The sequence below is a fragment of the Apteryx mantelli genome, chromosome 1, assembly GCF_036417845.1.
Source record: "Apteryx mantelli isolate bAptMan1 chromosome 1, bAptMan1.hap1, whole genome shotgun sequence".
Classification (NCBI taxonomy): Eukaryota; Metazoa; Chordata; class Aves; order Apterygiformes; family Apterygidae; genus Apteryx; species Apteryx mantelli.
The window spans coordinates 221,355,086-221,376,749 of NC_089978.1; the positions used below are offsets into that span (position 1 = coordinate 221,355,086).

Below are 21,664 nucleotides of genomic sequence, written 5' to 3' on the forward strand. Positions count from 1 at the left end.
ATCTTCTTGTCCCTGTACTGGGACAAGCAAATATTACAACTGTGAGGCTTATTTGCTTCTCCTGGTCTAGATGACCACTACCAGGAAGACCATTTTAAAGCTAAGATGATGAATGAGTCAGTCCGAAAAACATCCCACGAAGATTTGGTAAAAGACATTAGAGCGGGCTTTGCAGTCAACAGGGAAGCATGCTTTGGGTCTCCAAGATACTCTGATGCTATCAGATGGAAGCAGATTGAAGGCAGTAGTAACAAAACGAAACACCAATAGTGCTGCCAGATGGACTTTGATTAAACAGGAGGAGACTCTACGTTTCCGCTTCAGCAAGGAACCTCGAACTGCAAATCTCAAGGCTTGTTTAAACATTAAGCCATACTAAGTTATCAGCATGAAAAAATCCTTTCCCCTGAAGTAGGCAGTCTTCTCCACGGATGGGTGGTTTCCTCCTTCGTACCACAGCTACCCTGGACACCTAGCAGGCAGCCTGAGCTCTGCTGTTCACCTCATCAGGATCCAAGGCGTAGCTATGCCAGTTCTGGAAAACCAATTTGTCCTTGATTTTGTGATTAATTGTCTCCTTGGACCAGCTACCAAATGGAATGTGTAATAGTCCGTCAAATAGAACTGTAAGAATAAGCCTTGTCCTAATCCCACTTGGTTTTGGCAAAATTTGGAGGGAAGCTGGGAGGATTGACTGGAAAGCCAAAGTAACCCGATTCCACAAAAAGAAAGAAAAAAAAGGGAGTGAGAGAGAAAAAAAAGACCACTGAGATTTACACCCTCTCCAGATCACAATTTAAAGTATTTTTTACTATCTCTCAAGGCAAGCAGTTTTAGAAGATACATCATGTTCTTAGTGCCTACATATCAGTCAGCGACTGATTACACACGGAGGAAACGGGTCCATTTGCTACCGGCTCCTAAAAAGCACAGCACCGTCAGGAAGCTACAGAGCTTGAACCAGTTCCACGGTTTGCCTGCTGGTTCGCTGGGAGGAGGGAGGGAAGCAAACACCCTCTCGCTTGCTCATATGGCACGCGGACGACATGTCCCCTGTCCGTACCTGCACGACAGAGCCACGGGAGCAGGCGGGGGAGAGGCAGATGAAGCGTTCGTAAGCCCTGTCGTTCCCAAAGGCAGGATACACAGCTTCTGCGCCTGGTCATTGCGCTGAGCTGAAGGACGGGGTTTACATCTTCAGCCTCAAGCCTACACTTTGGGCAGCAGGATGAGGGCTTGCAACTGTTACGGGATGAATTCATGCTCTGCCATAGTCTCTTCTGTTTTATTTCTTTTGGTTTGTTATATATTCTCCGGAGGGGATAAAAAAAGGAAACGAGGCAAAAAATACTGTGACAAAGTAGTTGCTTGTTTTATATACATGCAACTGCATGCCAGGCACAGATGGGTTTTATCCTGATGCCACAGCAGGTAAGAGGGAACTGAAGGAGCACGGCAACCACTTTACTTTTTAAGCCCTTACATGGACGTACAAGAAGTTGCAGGGCTTGAAGCCACGCTGACCAAGAAGAGAGAATGCACACGAGTCCCCTACAGACACACGAACGGGCAACATTACTCTTAAAAGCTAAAAAACTTGGTGAGCCTGCTCTGAGAGCACTGAAAGCCTTTTCAAAAATGCCTTATATCACTACGGCTAATAAAATACTTGATGTTGTGTCTCCCAGACACTCTGGGGAAACAGAAGATTTGCTTTCTGCAAAAAGAGGAACAGACACAAAACTTCATGCCCCCTTCATACATGTAGCCTGTGGCTGGGTTAAAAAAATGGATCCAGACCTCTAAAGACACCAATGGCTTTGCTGTAAGATCATTCTCTTACAAGCACAACATTCAAATAAAAAATTAGTTTTCTGGTGTGCCTCTGATTTTAGCGCTTTATAAACAATTGTACAAATAAATCTTGTGACTTTCTGACCCTTTGAGACATAGCTGCTGCCTTAAAATGTCTTACAGATTCCTAATATATGACAGACCAGAGGTGGAGGGATCCTAAGCAGAAGACTATTGTACCTCAAGGAGTTAGTGGTCCACATAACCCGAGAAGGTGCAGGTCTGTGCTGCGCTGTGCGACGCTGCATGTACAGCTCGGCCCGTGCTGGGTGCACGTATCCCTTGGCCACGGGGCGAACGCAGCCGGCTAATTGTAACGAAGGAGCCTGTCGGCAGCTCCCACTTGGGACTGGTGATTACACCAACTGCATGTCCTTGTCTTTATAAAGTGAAGCAACAAGTTCTCATGTGAACATCCTTTCGCTTGACAGTAGAACTGATGAATAGAATTGCTTTCTTCCAAGAAAATCCGATAAAAGCTCTAAAGACCAAAGTGCTGGGGAACCTCTCCACAGACTAGATCTGCCCCACATGCTGTGCCCTGACTGCAGGTCCATCCGATGCTGCACAGCTTGCAGTTCCCAACATCTGAAGGGATGTAAGATCATCTGTCCTCTTTCTCCTTCTTCTGTTAGCTCCAGTAAATGGTGTTTTAAGCAATACCTTATGGAGTCTGAGTGCCTTTCTTAGTGGGATCATAACGAACACTAGAGGTAATAAGGGGTCTTTGACTTCTTCTGAAACATCAACTATTCAGCAACAAATGATCTAAAATGGCAGGCTAGACAGACAAATGGACCCAGTTCTGTAAAGAAGCCCCCAAGATTCACCACTCCCATACAAAGCCGGCTGGGTGTGACCCGACCCCAAGCTCAGCGAGAGACACAACTCTTTGGACAGCGGGTACGTACCCATCCAGGATGGATTCTCTGCAGCAGTAGAGGTTGTCAAACTTCTGCTTTGTGACTGAGTCATTGACATTCATGGCTGGGACACAGAGCTTCCCAGCTTTAGACAACTGGTACAGCCTGTTACGAATAAGGGAAGAAACAGATAAAGAATCCATGAAAAAAATATTTTTCTACGCTCTACTGACACATGCTCTAAAGATCTTTGTTTGGCTGGAACGAGTGGTATGGATCTCGAGGGCCAAAGATAACCTCCTAATAGGAACTGCGCAATGTCCTAATTTCAGAAGGAGAAATAGCATCTTTTCTTTCACAGATATAAATATCTGTTTCCCTCCCCTACTGAAGGAACTGTGTCACTAGCAGGTTGACATGAGGCATTTCATAAAATAGCAGAGATCAGAATGTGCTCTAGACTCCATGTGCTTCATAACTGTTGATATTATGACTATCCTCCGATGTCCTCTATAAGGCAACTCGCCCCAAATGCTGCTTCAGACAACATAAGAGCTCCTGTAATTCCTCAAGTTCTTACACCTTAAGAGACAAATAGAAAAGGCCACAGAAGTGGAACATTCACAACAAAGTGCAATCGCCAGGATCAGTATTTGCAGCAAAGAACGAACTGGAATAGCAGCAGCAGCGCAGTCACTGAGACGTAAGGTACGGAGTGACCAGGATGGAGAACACACGCATCCGAACTCTTCCTTCTCAGAACAGACTGAGCTCCACTTCCTTCTGGCAGCAGCAAAAACACAGAAAATGAATCTAAATGCTACACTATTGCTATGCAAAGGATCTGAAAAATCACCCCCCTGGTCCAGACTGAACACCCTGGGAAGCGTCACTCGATCTGTCTCTAGAGGCCACCTCCAGGTTTCTCCCTGGTCTCGCTTTGTCATTTGGGAACCTCACTCCCCACCTTAGTCTGGGACAATATTTCCACACTCGTTGCCCATTTCTGCATTTCTTTCAGCTGCTGCCTCATTCGTCTACCAGTTCCTGCTCAGCGACTTCCCCGTACAATAACAGAAACGCTGGCGTTATCCTCAGGAGATGAGGAGCATGAGTTCCCTGCACGTGTAAATTGATACCCCCTAACTTCAGCATACAACCTTGTTCCTGTAACGAGAACACAGGGAACAGTTTTTAACATGGTTTGTTCTTGCACATCTCTTTTGCCCAAAACCTCACTGCTAAAAATATTGTCAGGTCCTTTTCGTGACCCCATTGGCTGAAAACCTTAATCAGTCACTTCCTTGTTTCCAGTATTTCATTTCCCTGTTTTGAGGGCTGCCTGCACCTCTAGCCTAATTCTCAGCCAGTTCAAAGAGCTGCAGCCAAGCCATTCTCACTGCAAAAATAAAGGAAAAAAGCAGTCTACTGCTCTCCTCCTCATTCCCCTACTTTCTGTCATCTGTGATACTTTAAACTCTGCTAGAAGAACGTTGTTCTGATTTCCTCCTACCTCTTTTTCTACCCTTGGGCACCACTTCTGTCACCATAATTCTACACCCGCAGGCAGACTGATGGTTGTATATGGCTACATCTATTTGGCTCTCCCTTTCTGGATTCCCCAACAAGAGAATCATTTCCTCTTCAAAATCTCACTTCTTCACATATATTTATTTTAGGACTAGGTTTTAGCTTTCTCCAAAGCCTGTACCTTCTTCTGTAACACTCTCATCCCTTCCTTTTCTTTCTTCATCCCTAAAATGAGGCAACTATTGCCTACTTCATAGATGGGAAAACAAAACATTATGCACCTTTTCCAGCCACATAATGGTCAGTAGCAGAGTGAGGACTAAGAATTAAAGTGTTTCTACTCCTTATCTCAAATTCAGAGCACTAGTTCCAAGTCTATTGCTTTCAATATACAAGAGACTTAAAACAGATCATATTGAAAAGACAAGCCCACGCTGAAGGAAAACCACGGATCATATATCAGGAGGTGCAATATTCAGCTAGAACTGCCCGGAGGCAGCTTGGGCAGCTTGCCGGGTTACCTGTGGACACCAGTCACACTCTCCTCTACTATCCCCTTGATCTTCTTAAACATGTTGGGATATTTCTTGTAAATCCAGTGGGTGAGATCTCCTCCATCATCCAATATCTGTAATAAAAAAAAAACAACATAAAGTCACTGCACGGAGGATTCAGTGAGCCAGCTGACCCCACAAGAGCACAAGGGATAAATCACGCATTCAAATCATTCTTAATCAAGGCCATGTTTTGGCAGCACAAATGCCACGTCCTGACAGCTTAGGCAAGACTACTCTGAATATTCAGAGTGTGAGTCCTACTTGGGCTATACGTTGTGTACATTGTGCTGGAAAGACAGCAGGTCAAACGCTACAGACCTTCGTGTTTATAATGAGACCAGAGGAAACATGGAAAATTGCTGTGTAAGCTCCTCTCTCCCCATGTTCCAGGAGCATAGACAGAAAAGTCTTTGAACCATACATAGTCGTCAGCGTTTCTAATACGACTGCTAACAGAAGAAGAAGGGGGATGGGGAAGGAGGAGAAGGTACAGAGACACTGAAGCCAATTATAATACAACTGCGCATCAAAAAACACTGCTTATTAAAAATATTGGACATCTTTTAGACCATAACTTTGGGTCACAGCCCATTTAATCTGGCTTTGAACCTCAAACTCAGAAGTACAAAACTCTTCTTTATCAGATCGTAAGTCTCTTGAGCCGCCCATTTTCTCCTAATGACACATTTCAGGCAGTAGAGAAACCCAGAGACTTACTGCTTTAATAAAAACATTAAAGATGAGCAAGTAAAGGTGCCCTCTGAAATAGTGTCTTGTAAAGGACAGACATGAAAACAGTTCAGTCACAGAAACATAAAAACTGCTGGTGAAGAGGGATCTCTAAGAGCTTGTCTGTTCTCTGCTGGTGTTACAATCATCCAAAGTGATACGGCACACGGAGGTATATCTGCAAATGGCTTTGGCATTCACAATAAAATCATAACACAGCTAAATGCTAATGTGTACATCCAGATATCCCTTTGCACAGGTCACTTTGATTCAGGCATTTTTGTTACATGCTAGTGTGTCCAGCACAATCAGTGATTTTAAGTCAACACTTATCCTGGCCACTTTGGGTCCCCTCCCGCAATGTCTCAGTATATGGCCCATCCCAAAGAGGATGCTGAGCTCTAGCTGCTCCAAGGAGCGGACGTCCCTCCAGGAACCAGGACTCAGCACAGTCCTTCCATGACAGTCTTGCCTTGAGTCACAAGACCCACCTCAGGTGACCGGCCCTATCTGGGCAGCATTGAACGCAGACTCGCCGCTAATGCATCCAGAGACGCAGTAGAGCGCCAGCCCGAAGGCAAGGGCTTTTATTTCTAGCTTAGATCGTACAGTTTCATAATGTTCCTCCTATACATCTTCCCGCTGGGATACCAAAAAAAGATATTTGGGAAAAGGTACAAGAAACAAACTGCGTATCTCCCCGAGTCCTCCTGCCGCCCTCACATCAGGCCCAGGCTCAAGAAGAAGCAGGGAGCGGATTTCACCAAACGGCAGATGAAGTGAAAGCTGGACTAGCTGAGAGCGTATTGCCCCAGAGGGAACTTTATTATAATTATTATTCCCTTTGCAAGTTGCCTACACCAACGTCAAAGAGTTGCTGACTGCCAAACCAGCCCTTGTTAACCCGCCAGTGTGGCACGCGGATGTTTTAAAAGGCAAATAACAAACCTAGGCAGAAGACTGCAGCGGTCGCTGCTCCTGGGCTCGCAGCAGAGTCCTGCAGGTGCCCTCTGCCGGCACGCGACAGCAGCTCGGCACAGACACGCCGGCATCTGCAGCCGCACGGAAAAATGCAACCGTTCCCCAGCGCTCTCGAGACAGAAGCCCCACGCCGGGCCCAGGCGCACGTCCAGACGCGCTTTGCAAAGACGCCGCTCCTGAGCTGACTTTGCCGTGAGCCAATGCAGCGGCTGCACCGAGCCGGAATTCTGACACCCGTCTTCAAAAGTGCTTTGGAAATGAGAAATGCTAAGTATTATTGCAACCTTTTCCTCTTTAAAAAAATTGCTGCTCTTTCCTCAGATTCTCAGTCCCGTGAGTAGCAGCTGTCGCTTCAAAAATGTTTGGAAAACACCCAGTGCCCTGCCAGTGCAGCACACACGTCTGACATGCAGACTGGATTCCCCTGAATTTCCAGGGAATTCCCAGATTACCTCCCATTTACAGGCTGGGAAACTGAGGCGGCTAAGGGTTAAGCTGGCTCACAAGCTCTCCTGGGCCATGCTGGGGTGAGAACGCAGCAGCCTGGCTCCCAGAATGTCTTCATTTCATTAATCCCCGTTTAATAGGGCACATAATCCTCTTTCTGAAATGCATAGAGAGAATTCTGGATTTTGGCAGTTTCCTCTTTCCTTGGAGGGTATAAGATCAAAAAAACAGTTTAACAGAGGAACTCGTTTTTGATGGAAGGTCACCTTTTTGTAGTAACACAGGTATAAAACAGCCAACAGCAAAATCTGTGGTATCTACCCCATGTGGGTATTCCTGCAGTTTTCTCCTATCTGCTTTATACAGGTTATCTGCTTTCACTCAGATTCTTCCCAGGCACCTTCTTCTGGAAAAGAGTCTTCATTTGTTTGATGGCTGAAGAATTTCCTTACAGCAAATCAAGCTTTATAGATGCGAGCCCTGCTCTGCGTTCCTGGGCTGCGGCTGCCTGACACCGACGGAGGGGAACAATCTGCAAACCAACACTTACGGCTACAGTTTATCAACCTCCCTCCTGATTTCAGGGCTTTCATCTCGGATCAGAGAACTCTGGGCTGGCTGCGCCAGTAAAAATCCCACTGCTTCCTTACGTCACCCGCTCCCCTGCAGGGACATTTATCTCTTCGGAGACAGGACTGTTCTTCTGATCCGAACACCAGCAGATATCTAGCCCAGCTCCTCTGCAGCAATACTCTCCCTGAATTTTTACGATAGGCTGTCAGCAGTGCAAGGTTTGACAAATTGGTACAAAAAGACATATTTCTTCTAAGAAACAATTCCCAAATCTCCCCACTAACCAATCTGGTATATCCATTTCCCCTTCGTTGCTGTCTTTCTCTCACGCTTTCCTCTTCGCTCTGCTTTCGATGCAGAAGGACTCTTACTATTCATTCCCTGAGCACTGTCATTTCATGTCTCCTTCAGCGAAAAATCTTTGGCTCACCAGGAAAGAAACTGGTGGCTCAGGGTGCTATTTTACAATCTCCTTAAGCCAATCTGACACCCTGCTGCCACTGAAAGTCTCCTCCTGTCCCCCCCGCTCTGTGGTGGCAGCAGCAGACACCGTACGGCTGATCTCGCCAAACACAAGCTGATTAAAATTAGCTGGGATGAGCTCAACAACGTCTTTGAAAACAACTCACCACATGACGTTGAAGTTACCAGTGAAAATGGAGGGGGAGAGCAGGAATGTGTGGTCAGAGGCAGGGAACCAAGGCAAGAAATCCCCCGGTGGCAGCGTGGTCTCAGATCAGTTCACGGTGCCTAGGAAATACCCTCAGCTCTACAGACCTCGGGATTTTTCAGAACGAACCTCTGAGCCGGGCCTGCCCAGACAGGGTACTCCTCTGAAGGTATATCAACCTCCTCAGAAAACCCAATGTGTCTTTTCTGGGGAGACTTTCAGCAATTTGGGCTCAGCTCTTCCCAGGGACTAGCTCCATGCAGAAGCCCAAGCGTCGGACACTAAGATTTTCAAAGCGTGCCCTCTGGCTCAAGGTCATCTGAACTGCGGGATCAGGCGGTCATGCTCAAAAGGGGAAGAACAGGTTTACTGATGCGTAATCTGGAAGGGAAAATCCTCCAGCTGCTGTTATAACCCACGGAAACATTTTCTCATCGCAAGTCTGATCACTCATTCTATATTAAACCCTACTCATGACACACCACCTTGGAAGCCAGCAGCCACACTGGCACAGAGGCAGCAAAGAGCATTTCAAGCCCAAGGAAAGAAGGCAGAACCGAAATCTTTGACAAACATCCTTGCCAACGGCTCCTCTTTTGCACTTCCCCAATATTGTTTAGGAGCCTGTTTGCATCCCTGCAGTTCTCCACATGGAAGGAATTTTGTTTCCTGTGATGACACAGGAGGACTATGAGACATCCCTATGTGTCATCCCTTGCATGTGGCATACAAAGTCAGCTCCAGGAGGTCTTGTAATGCCTATCAGGACATGGGAGTGGTGGGGGTCCAGCGAAGTGATGGTAAACAGGACTCTTGGGGTCTATTCCAAACCCTGATATTAAATCAGCGTGGCTTATGCAAGCTGCCGAACTACTTTGTCCCATTTTACCATCTGCAAAATAGAAATAGAGACTGTACTTCTCTCTCCTGAGTATGGCTATCAAGCTTACAGAATTGGAGCCTATAAATGGATATGTACTGCCATGCTACTTTTTTCATCTTGGATTAACAAGTACGAGTTGGATACTTATGCTCAGAATTACTCCACATTTTATAAAAGTCCAATTTAATTACTTGTTGTTGGAGTGAGAGAGGTATACTACAAAATCCCTCTTCATAGAGAATTTCCCATTTTATCACTTCGCGGCATGAAGTACTGCACATAACGTGCTCATCTTCAAAGCACTGTATGACTACCAATAATTCTCAACAACGCTGAAAGACATTGTTGATATTTTACCGATGGGAAGACAAGACAAGAGAGGTTAGATTTCTACAAAGGTTGCAGGTTGCCAGTAGCAGCAGATTAGAAACCAGGAGCTTAGGCTCAGTCCTACAACCTTGGAACACACCTTGGAACACATCTCTTTGACTCAGGATACCAGGGGAAATTCTCCATCTCAAGCACAGTGCAGAAAAATACGTTGCCTGACCTAAAAAGCTGCCATCAGCACTTGGAGCAGAGTAGGTCCAAGCAGCTTCTGCCCTGACATTGGAAGGACTAGAGAGGCAACTTCTGCCTTGCTTTTTTGGCCAAGTTTGCCATCTCCTTTCTTCTGAAATAACTATATAAAAAAGATTCTCTCCAGAATCTATTCTCCAATCAGTGTCCGGTCTCTTATTTTTTGTCTCTAAAAACGTAGACCTTCAAAATCAGGTGTACATAACTTCGAGAAGTGCTAGATCAAACACATTTGGTGGTCCTCAACAATTGCTCAGAAACAAGTCTGAAAATATACTGATTGCTATAGAGACATCACAGAACCCAGAGAGATCCTAGGAAAACAAATGTGTTACATGCACAAGGGATTATGATATTTGAGACATTTATTTCTTCCATTGCTGACACCTTTCATGGGAGATTATTCCTAAAAAAAGAAAAAAAAGATTATCCTGTCTAGATGCAGATTTGTAGGGTGGAGGTGGATTTTTTGAAATTCACAGCTCTTTTTAAAGGTGACAGACAGGAAGCGAATGGGTGTAGACTGGAAGGGACAAAAAATCCAGTTCAAATGAGTCAATACTAGCAAATGATACAGATACATGCCCATCTTCCATCTTTAATTACTTTTTGTCTAATTTAGATAACAGGCTTCAAGCTCAAAACCTGTCAGGAAGCACGATGAAAACAGAACATTTGACAGCTTCAAATTATTCCACTCACCTAGTTCAAGGTTCTCTATTTTCCCTAGAAACAAGGGCAGAATAAACCAATAAAGCCAAGAGCTGTGCTACTCAGTGTTTTGCATTAGTAGGGTAAAAACAGACTTAAGTGCAGAAATCACCTAGGTTCTAATTCTGGTTCTGAAGTGGACACCCTGCCTAGATAAGAAAGTCAAAACAACCTGAACAAAGCTGTGAATTTATGCTGACAGGGTAAAACTGATGCAATCTCTTTTTTAGAACATACTCACTTTGAGTGTTTTTTTTAACAGTTAGATTAAATGAGTGGAGAACAGGCTTAATTTAAACCGAAGCAAGCTACTCTGAAAGCAAACTAAATGCCCTCTATACTTTGCACTAACGTAACCATGCTTGTTTAGAAAATACTAAAAAGAACTTCACTGGGGAGGCAAGAACCACCTCAGTCGAGAGCCTTGCACAAGTCAGTTAACTCATCTTCTCTCTGGCTTTACACCTGCAAGACTGAGATAAGTTAATTTCCCCCATTGTGTAGATCATTTTATCATGACGCACTTTGAAGGTAAGTGCTGTGCCGGTACCAAACATAAATTGTTGTTGAAGCTAGTTCCAAATTCAAGAAGAAAATACAGGCTAGCACCAAACCCTCTTTCTCCGCTCTCCAGAACAGAGCTGCCTATGCTTCAACACTTTAGATTCAATCACGTCTCACCATGTTGGGTTGCCATCCCTCAACGTTGACACAGCGATCAATGCACCACCAGAAGTCATCTTCGGACTCTCCCTTCCACGCAAAGACCGGGAACCCTGACAGAGAGAGATGAGCGCTATCACAGCTTTAGGATGAAGACCCAGAGCAGGCATGAAATAAGGAAGAATCTCAGTTTATTAGTAGCTACTAGAGGTAGCAGAAGGTGCTGCTCATTTACCAAGACAGTAACTTCCTTCCTAATTTCCTCCTCTCTCCCAGGAAAGTGCTCTAACTGCCAGATGAGAGGTCACTGAGGGTAACATGCTCTCAATGTTGCTTGGCAACAAACATTTATTTGTGAAATAAAGCTTTTGCTGCGAGTTAGATCACCTACCTCCCTGCAGAACACATAAGCCACAAATTTCCTCCAGCATATTCTGACTCATGACCAATTCAGGTATATTACAGAAAGCAGAAGAGTTTCAGCAAGCAGGACAGGAAGACTAGATAACAGACAAGTTGGTGATTTTGGCTTCCCCTGGGTCTCCCAGCTTTCAAAGTAAAATCCTTGGCCTTAACCAGATAAAAGAAGATTTGAATTAAGGCAGCCAGTCTCCCAGGCGAGCAGCAACATCAACAACTTCTCCTGTTTTGTAAACTATGTCCAAAAAAAGTTCTCTCTCTCACCCTCTTTAGCCAAAGCTAGGATTCCAATTTAAGAATTCACTGTCTTCATAGAACTAAAACCAAATTTTAGCTTATTTTCTCTTAGCAAAATATTTTTATGTTCACATAGCTCTAATGGCTAATAATGTGCATCATCATCATCTGTGCTATGTATATTTATACTCCAGAGAAAAATAATTTTGGCTGATATTTTCAAACCAACGGAAGACATTGATCTTGTGTTGTTCAGTCCCTTTCACTGCTTTGAAAATAAAACAAGAAAAAGCTAATCTGTACCTATAAATCAAGCTACATTTCTTGTTAAGATTGTTTTGGTCTGAAGTTTGACATATTCTTTCCTTCCTCAGATCTACAAGACTCCCACTCCCTCAAATTAATTCAAGTTGTCCATATTCATCAGTAATCATAGAAGACAGAAAAGTATGCAACATGTCTTCTATGGAAATATTACAAGCTGATGTGTGCAGTTCAGCCCCAGGTTTACCAGGAAGCACACTCAACTTGTGCACTCACAAATGGAAAGAAAAACATTGTAGAGATTTCAGTCTCCCACAGATCTATTCTAAATGAAAGAGAAAACAATTTATAGGAGGAAAAAACTATCAGAGAATATAAATGAGCTAAATATGACAGGACAGTAAGAAATCTTTTTAAAAGCAGAAAGAATAAAGAGGGTGAAGTTTCCTACCGCTCTCAGCCAGGGCAGCAGCCACTTCATTAAGAGTAGAGTAGATGTTGCAAGCAGCCCATCGGCACTGTGCACCCAACGCACCCAGAGTCTCCATTAGTACCTGGATTGAAAAAGCAGAAAGAGCAAGGCTCCTGTTGCATGGATCACGCTAAAGATAATCTAATACTGCACAAAGTCAAAGTATTAACTTCTTTTCATCACAGCAGAGTATACAGCTGTGATTTGCTGATGATACGTGCTGATGATACAAAACTGGAAGGAGTGGCAGATACACCAGAGGGCTGTGCTGCCGTTCAGAGGGACCTCAACAGGCTGGAGAAATTCAACACAGGGAAGTGCAGAGTCCTGCACCTGGGGAGGAATAACCCCAGGCACCAGGACAGGCTGGGGGCTGAGCTGCTGGAAAGCAGCTCTGTGGAGAAGGACCTGGGAGTCCTGGTGGACACCAAGCTGAACATGAGCCAGCAATGTGCCCTTGTGGCCAAGGCCAATGGTCTCCTGGGCTGCATTAGGAAGAGCATTGCCAGCAGGTCGAGGGAGGTGATCCTTCCCCCCTCCTCAGCCCTGGTGAGGCCACATCTGGAGTGCTGTGTCCAGCTCTGGGCTCCCCAATACAAGAGAGACACGGAGCTACTGGAGCAAGTCCAGTGAAGGGCTGCTAACATGATGAAGGGACTGGAGCATCTCTCATATGCGAAAAGGCTGAGAGAGGCTGGGACAGTTCAGCCTGGAGAAGAGAAGACTGAGGGGGGATCTTATCAACGTGTATAAGTATCTGAAGGAAGGGTGTAAAGAGGATGGGGCCAGACTCTTTTCAGTGGTACCCAGTGACAACAAGAGGCAATGGGCACAATTCAAACACAGGAAGCTCCGTCTGAACATAAGGAACAACTTCTTTACTGTGAGGGTGACTGAGCACTGGAACAGGTTGTCCAGCGAGGCTGTGGAGTCTCCTTCCTTGGAGATATTTAGAAGTCGTCTGGACAAGGACCTGGGCAACATGCTCTAGGTGACCCTGCTTGAACATGGGGGTTGGACTAGATGATCTCCAGAGGTCCCTTCCAACCTCAACCATTCTGTGATTGTGATGTTTATTTTTAAAAGGGTATCTGAAGTCATTTTAAGCTGCACCAGGTTGGTTAGAGAGTCACGAAATACAGAATCAAATCTTGCATTTTTTTTTTTAACAATTCAAAATGAATGAAGTAAATAAGAACTTCAAAGTGCATTGCAGGTTTCACTCAAAGTCCCTTCACAGCAAAGTCCTACATCTAGTCAGGAGAAAGAGGCCTGCCCCATGTTTGGAGGAGAATCCACAAGTTGTGAGTTGAATAACTACACTGATCATGAGCCATCACTTCCTCCTGCTTATATAAAGGTAATTTGATTTTCTTAGTCATCATTACTCAAAGTAATGCCTTATACACATGCACCTTTCAGCACAGGCTCTGTATATCAAGAAATGTTCACAAAATTGACCGTTCCCTTTTTACAAAGTATACTCGGTGTAAGTTGCGGGACTGCTGACTCAAAGACCACAGATCTATATTATCCTTTCACTGTATACTTTAGATGATAAACAGTGAAAAATTCCTGTCTATTATCCTGCTAACACAGTATATTCTTGGCCTAGAACAAAGCAGACTGAGGATCAGTCTTCAGTGCACAAGTATTCTTCAGTCTCTCTGTTGAAACTGTCACCAAGTTGTGCCAATGCTTCACTGCATTATTAAGAAGCTTTGCCCAAGAACAGACTTTGTCCCTGCCAACTTGCTTAATAAAAGGAACTGAGCAGCCTGCAGTGTGTAACATTATCGACGTAAGCAGTGTGGACGAGATGCAAGTGAGCGTCGGGCTGCAAAGTCTCACAGCACTCCTTGAAACGACCCAAACTCTGAGAAATCTATCTTTGAACATGATAGCGTACAAAACAAGCAAACATCTCAGCGAGGTGGTTATTCCATGAGCACACGTTATGTATACCAACAGTCAGCCACAGCACTTGGTAGTGAAATGCCATAGTATTCAAATAGGCCACACACTGACATGTCAACTGCAAAGGAGAAAGACTGGAGTTTACTGGTGGGGATCTTACCGCTGTCTGTGCTGTAATGTGTGTGCAGCCCACGATCTTGGCCCCAGCCAGTGGCTTCTCTCCCTGAGCTCTCTTCCTTAAAGCCATAAGTGCAGGCATTTCTGAAAGGACAAAGAAAAAGAAGTCCATCAGTACATTGCAAAGAAGGATAAGCACATAAGACACAGCCAGCCAGCACCGCTTCTTGCTCTACTATCCGACACTGCCCTGAATTTGTGCAGTTGTGGCAGCTTCGAAAGAAAGCAAAAGCCTTGAGAGCAGGCATCAAACAACAAATCATGACACAGGCTGAAAAGAATCCAATAACTCTCTGGGTTTTTTCCTACTATTTAGGATGCAGTATAATCACATTTTCACATTTCTACCTGTGACTGCAGCAGTAGGGAGGCTGGAGGAAAATCTGCTTCAGAGACTTTGGACTTGCTGTTCTGATCAGCCTCTCCAATATCCCTCCAACCACCTAATCACTGGATCGCCTTTGTTACAAGTTTTTGGAGATAATCATGCTATAACAAAGTTGCCTATTGTCACATTCCCACAAAATCCCACAAAAGTTTTCCTTCTCAGACAGGAATGGTGTCAAGAAATAACTAAGGCACTGAAAATCACAAGAAGAGGAGAAGGAAGAACCCCATGCTTAGCAAGACAGCCTAAGACAACATGGAAGTTAAGGAACAGGTCTCATTTACCTTGCTCAGCAATTTCAATCTCTCGACGCCCAAATTCTGCCTGCTTTATGTTTTTCACACAGAAATCACTGCTGCCTTTGGAGTTCTTCTGCTGCTTGTCTCGGGGGGAGGTCTCATCATCAGAGCTGTCAGTGTAGGAGGCAGCTGGAGGAAGAAAAGGAGGTCAGAGGCAGAACACAATATTCCCTAAAGCCAAATCATCTGCAACGGAGGGCAGGGAGAAAGAGGTGTTCCAGGTACAGACCAGTTAAGCGGCCCAATAACTTCCCACTTCAGCAATATAGGCATGCATTAGAATTGGAGATGTTCAACTAAATAAATCCACGGATGTGCTTCTTCAGGGCAGCAAGTGCATCTGCAGGTGCCAAGTCATCTCTCTCCATCCTCAGCTGGGACCTTCCCTTCTACTTACAATGTCCATTTCCTCACGGTCAGCTTTTACCTGCAGTGACTCCCTTCACTCTCATCTACCTCCATTTCAACAACATACCAGAGATAATTATAATGGAAGCACTGCCACTGTCCTCACTTGTGTTTTCATCTCCTCATGCTTCACCTGCTGCAGCTCCTCTATGGCCTTTTAAAGTCTCCCTTCCCCGAATGTTTTGTCTTTCCAACTCTAAGATAACCAACAAAAATGCTTATTATTCATATACAGGATGCATACAAGGCCCTGTTTCATTTTAAACAATGACATGCCAATTATTACTCCATTATGGTGGTTATTCCGTCCCTGTATTTGCTCAGTTTTTATAAGAAAAGAGATTATGAAATTCAGAAGACAGTCCATATTAAGCACATATAAGACTGAAGAAGTGGTCACATATACAAGGGGAGCCCACACGTTCTCAAAGTGCACTTACGATCAAAAGAGCAAACATTCAAAAACTCTTGCTCTTCTTCCACACGCTCCCTTCTTATGCTGCTGACACAAGTGCTTGCTCATGTTGCTGTTTTAACTTCCTCTACCTCTATACAGTCAACTTTGTGCAAACTGGAGATTGTTTTGCTACGTATAAATGAACCTATTGCCTCAGTAGTAGAAAAAGTAGTCCTAGAAACTAGTGTTTCAGATACCAGTGAAAAATTGCAGTACTGGTGATGAAAAAAACCACCCCAAAATCAAAACTATTTTGTCTAACGGAGGAAACACATGCTTTGCACAGGATAGCTATATCATGGTATGAGACCCTACAACTACCTTTACAGAATTTTCTCAACAAAATGACAAGTCTCCGCAGACTGGGAATGGGGGAGCCAAACAGCAGCCCTGCTGAAAAGATCTGGACGTCACGGTGGATGCCAGGCTGAGTAAGAACCAACACATGTGCCCTCATCACAAATAAGGCAAAGCACATCCTGGCTACCTTAGGAGAAGCATGGCCAGCAAGCCGAGGGAAGTTATCATCCCTATCTATTCCCGGTGCAGCACTGCAAGCAGTTTTGGGCACTGTCCAGTTTTGGGGTCCCCAGTTCAAGAGGGACATTAAGAAACTGGAGATGATCCTACGGAGGGAGACCAATACGGTTAGGGGCCTAGAGCACATGTCCTACAAGGAGAGATTGGGGGATCCAGGCTTCTTTCATCTGATGAAAAGGAAGCAAAGGGGAGATCCAATTGCAATCTATACCTACCTGAAGGGAATTACAGAGACAGTGGAGACAACCTTTCCTCAGTAGTGGCAGATGATAAGAGCAATGGCCACAAGTTGCTGTTTGGGAGGCTCAGACTGGATATTAGGAGAAACTTCTTCATTAGGAGGGTAGTGCAACATTGGAACAGGTTGCCAGAGAGGTGGTGGATCTTCATCCTTGAAGGTCTTCAAAAATCAGCTAGACAGAACTATGACTCAACTGATCTTGTGCTGGCAGTGGTCCTGCTTTGCATGGGAGGGTGGACTAGATGACGTTTGACGATTCCTTCCAACTGACATCCCTATAATTACAGACAGTTCATGCCAGCCCTTGGATTTTTCTCTTCTTTTCTACTATAAATAACAAACTCTTGGAGATATACTTCATCTTTTGCCTTTCTGGATCTCCTTTAAGCTCTCCTTCCTATTGCTCTTTTGGTAAGAGAAAAGGGAAGAAGAAGAAAGATAGCACCACTTCTTTTTGTACTAAAGGACCTAATGGGGATAGCAAACATAGTCTCACAGAATCCGGTTGCTTCTTGTTTAAGATGACATAAGGGTATCAGGTATAGGTGTGTATGTGAATACAAGTGAACACAGAATTAATTACAGCCAATGACAATAACTCTGTCTCCATGTCTTCCCAACATGTCCTCCAAACTTTTGGTTAGGTGACCAGTATTTTTGAATCCCGTTTATGTCAGTCACATGGAGATCTACTGAAGAGCCCTTCATTCAATCAATGCTTGGAGGAGTGAGAAATCTCCCTTCCCATTTATTTTGGTTACTAAGATCACATGTAGAGTCAACAGTGCTGGAAATAAGGCTGGCCTGAAGGACACCTAGAATTTAATTTTTCCTCAAAAGCAAGGCTAGATACCCATGCAGAGATTTCTCAATTTCCAAAATCTTACCACAAAACCTTTTAAATTCTAGCCTTGGTGAATTAGCCACTAGTGATGCCTCCAGTTCATCATAATCAGCTGAAGAGATTATGTATGCCATGTTCTCCTTTGGAATTTGCCCCCATATGGGAGACCAGACCTCTTGAATCTTTCAGGTCTGGGATCAGCAGTTAATGGAACATGTAGAGACTGGAGATAAACCAGGAACCATCACTCCTCTTTCCATTCCAGAGACAAAGCACCTGGAACCTGGAACACTGGGACCTCCCATCCAGCCAGCTGTACTCCTCACCACCAGCACCTTTTCTCTGGCAGGAGCTGTATCTTGGAATACAACTCAAGAGCTTGATCCACATGTTCATCCCTCATTTCTGATCAAATTTCCCTGAAGTTTTATTCCAAAACTTGAACTACTTTCAAGATCATGTGGCTCTTATAAAACGATTGCAGGACTTGGCACTGTCTGCCATACAAATTATTTGATATAACAGAAGAGGATCACCTTTGTAAAGCAGTACTATCAGTAACAGTCTCAGGTGAGTTTGCCAGCAATCTGCAGAGGAGCTCAGATGAGTAGGTATATCAAGTTCCCTCCAAGCACTTTACTTTCAGCTACATTTTCTTTAGCTCCTCTTGCCCAATCAACCTGCTCACATGTAAAACATATTTTCTGTCCATTTTAGAAAAGAGCACCACAAATTATTATGCACTGCTAGCAAATGATTTTTATATGTGAGGCATCACATCCTTGTTGTCTTTAATTCTATAAAAATAGCTAAGATAACTTCTCCTAAGAAGTACCATAATTCCTATACCTATTAAGATGCAGTTTCATCCTTGGTTTACCTAACGTTTGGCAAGCACTTCTCATAATCTGTGAAAAAGACATTGCCCTTCTGCACACACAGAGTTATAGAAAACAACGCAAACTTCAATGAACACCACCACTACAATGAATGTATACACAAAAACTAGGCCAGGAGGTAGTATTTTCAGCAAAAGGTGACATCACTAGACACACACTTTCGTCTAAGAGATGTGCATAACAGCAGACAAATTCTGCAGAATGAACATCAAATCACAGAGTAACTTAGGGAGGAAGGGACTGCTGGAGATCTCTGGTCCAGCCCCCTGCTCAAAGCAAGACCAACTTAGATCAGGTTGCTCAGGGTCTCTGGGTCCCTGTTCCGGTGTTTCCTGTTATCTAATAACAATTTCCCCTGTTCCAATTTGTGTCTGTTGCCCCTGACACTGTGCACCTCTGGGAAGAGTCTATCTTCTCTACACCGACCATTAGCCAGCTGTAGACAGCAATTAGATCCCCTCTCCATATTCTCCTCTCCAGATTGAACAAGCCCAGCTCTCTCAGCCTCTTCTTATGCTTCCTGTGCTCCAGGCCACTGACTGTCTTGGTGGCCTTCACTAGACTCGCTCCAGTATGTTAATGTCTGTCTTTGGTAGCCCTAAACTGCGCCCAGTATCCAGATGGGGTCTCACAAGGGCCAAATAAAGAGTCACAAGGGCCAAATAAGAGTGACATTTAACTCCTTCCTCAACCTGCTGCCTACGCTCTTGCTAATAAAGCTTGGTACGCTGGCCTTCACTGTCACAAGGGTGCACTGCTGGCTTATATCCAGCTCGTGGTTCACCAGGACCCCCAGCTCCTTTCTTGCAAAGCTATTTTCTGGACAGTCAGTGACAGCCTGTATCACCGGGTTATCCCATTCCGGATGAAGTTCAACAAAGGTAAATGCAAAGTCTTGCATGAGGCTCTTGTCACCTCGTTGTTCAAGCCTGCTGAGGTCCCTCTGAACGGCAGGTCTACCCTCCAGCATATCGATGGCTCCCCCCAGTTCGGTATCATTGGTGAATTTGCTGAAAGTGACTTTGTTCCGCTGTCCGGGTTGTCAATAAAGACATCAAGAAGTGTCAGCCCCACTACTGGCCTCTCAAGATCACCACTGTTAACTGGCCAACACATGGATTTTGTACCGCTGATTGCAGCTTCTAGGCCCAGCAGAGCAGACTGCCTTAGTCATCTAGGATTTGCTGTAGGGTTTCCTCCCTGTCCTACGTATTTGGGGCACCTGTAATGGATCTCTTCAACACAACTGAACCCTTGTTCTTTGGTAGGTGATTCCCCTGGAACTAACACCACCAGTTCCTGCAAATTCACCAATTCCTTCGACCTCATGTATCAGCCAGAAAATGACAGTATAGGCACACTCATGAGTAACACTGACCTGCATTACACAAATCTGGAATTCAGTGGATTAAAACTGACATCTCTTCTCCCATTGACCACACTGGGTGTGATAAGCAATATTCAGTGCCCTAAAGACCTCAAATGCCAGAAGTGGTAGTTTTGACTAGACTTTGTTAGATGAAGAGCTTTCTTCTAAGACAGCAGGGAAGAATTAGTTTAAAAAAAAAATTTAACTAGGAAATGTTGTATAGTCAAACTGAACAATTACTCATTCTGAGTGATATGTCACACCGTATGTAAGCCAGAATCTCACTCAGGAACCCTTTCCAAGAGGCAATGATCTGCACCAGATGCTTAAAGATGTTGTTCTACTGAAGCTGAATTCCCTACATCAGTCAGTACAGATTTCCAGCTTTCCATCCCAATTCTGTGCTCAAATTGTGCCAAAGGATCTAAGGGGGCACAGAGGTAGAATGCTTCTTGCATAACTTCAGGGAGAGAATTTCATGGCTGAAGCCATGGTCTTATCACCAGTGCTCCCAGTTAAAGCTTTCCTGAAGCATCCAGACCTCTGTTAAATGGCATCGGTATAAACCAAATGAAGATTTATACTGATAGCCCCTTCAGGGAACCTGAAGTATAGACAAGCAACCCTCCTAGCTAGCATTTCAATGCCTTTGTTAGCATTTTCATGTCAGAAAATCCACACCAGGTAGTTAAACCCTTCCCTGCAGTATGGCCATTGGTTTGTCTTTCATGCAGCACCCAGCAAGCTGATTAGTTTCTCTTCTGGCTTGCATGAAGTACTTGAATGCTCCTAAGGGAAAAAGCTTAGTGCTGCTGCTGTTGACGTGCCAGGCTCCCCAAGACCTGTTTGGGTCTAATCCGCTTACTAAGAAGAATTATACATTGCTGAAATTTCTCTGCAAACGGACTCTCCTCTGCGGGGTGCGAAAGGCAAGTCTGACCCTGCAAACAGCGCGCTGATGGCAACATGTTTCTAGGAGGTGACCTTCTGTGCACCATCTAAGGCACCTCTTGAAAGACTGGAAGCCTGTCTTAATAAAGAAAGAGCATGTTATATAATACCTAACTGTAGTATCAAGGACTCCAGGATTAATTAGTTAAAGTAGAATTATTTCCTTGAAGACAGATAATCTGTGCAGAGGTTTCTTTAAAACCACAGATCTCAGTTCTGGGGCTGAAAGCAGTTTTTGCAACAAAGCCTAAATAAATCTAGCTGGTAGCTAGATTCTCACATGCAGACAGTTCTTTACTGTTAAGTATATATACTATATAGCACTATAGTTATTATACTAATATTGTTAATGTAGAGTAACAGAATGATAATGTATAATAGTAAATATTGTCCTTGTTTTCCTGTAGAATGCAAAACAATTACAGAAAGGAGAGGATACCTAGTACCTATAATCTGGAAATATCCAACTGACTGATAGGATACAGTTAGTCTCCTAAACTTCACCTCAAATTACCCTAATGAAAGCTCCATAACTGAGACTGACACTCCAGAGAGCCATGTACTCTTTTTTTAATATGGACTATATTATTTCAAACAGAGCAACATGAAAACGGCAGCAGGTCCCAGCCACTGCTGTCCTGTGGAAAAGTGTTTGGGGACAAGGCGGCATCTGCAGACTGGAAGTGTCCTAAACCAGCAAAGACTGGTTCAGAATCTACCTTCAGCAAAGTTCAGCTCTGC

The 21,664-nt window shown here is 44.3% G+C and overlaps 1 protein-coding gene across 1 annotated transcript in view; it reads right to left on the bottom strand.

Moving 5' to 3' along the window:
- AHCYL2 (adenosylhomocysteinase like 2) overlaps window positions 1-21,664 on the bottom strand; it is a 113,139-nt gene that overhangs the window by 13,087 nt on the left and 78,388 nt on the right. The window contains exons 3-8 of the mRNA XM_067317594.1: window positions 15,200-15,343; window positions 14,511-14,611; window positions 12,413-12,515; window positions 11,059-11,153; window positions 4,769-4,875; window positions 2,766-2,882 (exon numbers count right to left, since the gene is read on the bottom strand). Coding sequence (XP_067173695.1) covers window positions 2,766-2,882; window positions 4,769-4,875; window positions 11,059-11,153; window positions 12,413-12,515; window positions 14,511-14,611; window positions 15,200-15,343 — 667 coding nt within the window. The remainder of the gene's footprint in view (window positions 1-2,765; window positions 2,883-4,768; window positions 4,876-11,058; window positions 11,154-12,412; window positions 12,516-14,510; window positions 14,612-15,199; window positions 15,344-21,664) is intronic.